The sequence below is a fragment of the Sphaeroforma arctica genome, assembly GCF_001186125.1.
Source record: "Sphaeroforma arctica JP610 unplaced genomic scaffold supercont1.5389, whole genome shotgun sequence".
Classification (NCBI taxonomy): Eukaryota; class Ichthyosporea; order Ichthyophonida; genus Sphaeroforma; species Sphaeroforma arctica.
In genome coordinates, this window is record NW_014035169.1 from 1 (window position 1) to 1,989 (window position 1,989).

Here is a 1,989-nt window from a genome sequence, read left to right on the forward strand (position 1 = left end):
TATACGTGTGTGTGTATGTGTGTGTGTGTGACATTGGAATTGGCAAGGAATCGTCCCTCTGTTACACTTGATATATCCACTACGTTTACCATACATACTACCATTCCTGTATTTGCACACCCTACGAGTACATTCTGCACATACCCTTCGCCCTCTCGGCATAGAACTTGGCCATACGCGTCAAACTACCATGGAAGACTCCGCCTTCCTCTAGACCTGTGTGCATGCTTCCCATAAGCACTCTATTCTTAAGTGTAGTGAACCCCAGATCCAACGGCTTGAGCATGTGCGCATATTTCGACGTCATGGTGTCGTTGTGGGGTGGAGATGCACTCGAATCGTATGGGCTAGTTAGAGATTGTACGATGGATATGGTGTTACGCGCAAGTGACTGACTGATGGGATGGCCCTGTTTGAAGGACGTGCTTGCACCCGTGTTTAAAGTACTGTATCGCTACCGAGTGAACTCAAGGCTCTGCTTAGAGGTCTCACCCCGTCCGTACTCTGCTGGGTCTCCCTAGTATATTGTATACCGATGGTGGACTCAAGTCACTGCTTAGATGTCTGTTCACGTATAACTCGAACGTTTACCTACACACAGTCCTTATCCCTAATGCCTTACACCGCCCCACAGACCACACAGTACACACAGCTGACGGCACCGTTCACAGCTGTGCAAAAAGTCACACACACTGTCATATCGTCACAGGGCACAGGCTGATGCCAGTTCCGAGTTAAAAATAAAAGTAAAAGTATAAGCATGAAATAATAAGAGTCGTGTAAAATATGAGAGTAAACAAAGCCGAGCGCAAGATATTTGATTGGGCAACAGATAAAACAAGGGTGACGCGGGTAAAAACGATGAACACTATTTCGAGTGGATTTGATCATATGATATTTTTACACACTTTGTTTATATATCTATGTGGTTTGGTCCAAAGTTGCAATCATTTATTTACCCCCAGAGGGGCCCAGCACTGCAGGCAGCAGGGGAATTTGATCTCCATATGTATTATTTGTAAATATGTAGTTTTGGTAGTATGTTTCTACATAACTAGAAAATATGCTTGCTAGAAGTTACATGTCTCTCTCGAATCTCGATGATGTTGATGATGTTGACGATGACATAGTATTTTGTCAGTATAACCCGGTGTCATGTTGTACGCGTTTCTCTCTCGATGATAATGGTGATATAATATCAGTACCACTCAGTATCATAAGTACACATGCACATACACTTTTTTCTTTGTTTCTTTGCTGCACTGCATCTGTTGGACGATGACCGACCGACTGGCAACTTAGCCTTCGCATTGCCAAGGAAGTGAGAGCGAAACTTTAAGCGAAGCGATGAGTCAATCACTTGTTGATATGTATTGGTTCCCAAAGCTTCTTCATTCGAGTACATAAAAACGCCGCACAGATGCGATATGAGGCATGAGATCAGTAGATGCCAACTGCCAAGATCAATCAGTTGTAGTAGTACAATATACCATGTACGCTTGGAATAGATAGTGGGGTTCCAAGACTGAGCACGGATAATAGGATTACTTAATCGGGGAAACAAACACACTGGCAAAGGGTTTCCCTACCATCGTACTGCATTGGATTTTTTTGAGTCTGTTAGAAAGACATCTCACAGATACCCCACACCTACAACACGCCTGAGCAATCTCTATTTGCGACCAAATGTGCAGCCAATAGCAGTTGTCACTACTTTGACTCGTCCGTGTATACATCCAATGCATGTTACGTATCAGGAACTCAATTGTTTTATCGCCGAGGCGACCAACTGTAGCGGTACGTATTTCTGAGCAGTTCAAGTTTTGCGTTTGGCGTTCAGTGTAGGGATGCGCCAGGGGTGTTGGCTATGTTTATTGCGCCGTAATCCATATTACCGCAACAGTATACCAATCAGTCGCTGTGAGTTACACGTGAATAAGCAATCTTTCTACAACTGTATACTGCTATGTATATATGTATGTATATGCG

The 1,989-nt window shown here is 43.7% G+C and overlaps 1 protein-coding gene across 1 annotated transcript; it reads right to left on the reverse strand.

Moving 5' to 3' along the window:
* Positions 1-121: 121 nt before the first annotated feature.
* Positions 122-409, reverse strand: SARC_14967 (hypothetical protein; the record flags this gene model as incomplete). The annotated part of the gene is made up of 1 exon (XM_014290901.1): positions 122-409. A coding segment is annotated over one exon (288 nt), but the record flags the coding sequence as incomplete, so codon positions are not given.
* Between the last annotated feature and the right edge of the window lie 1,580 nt (positions 410-1,989).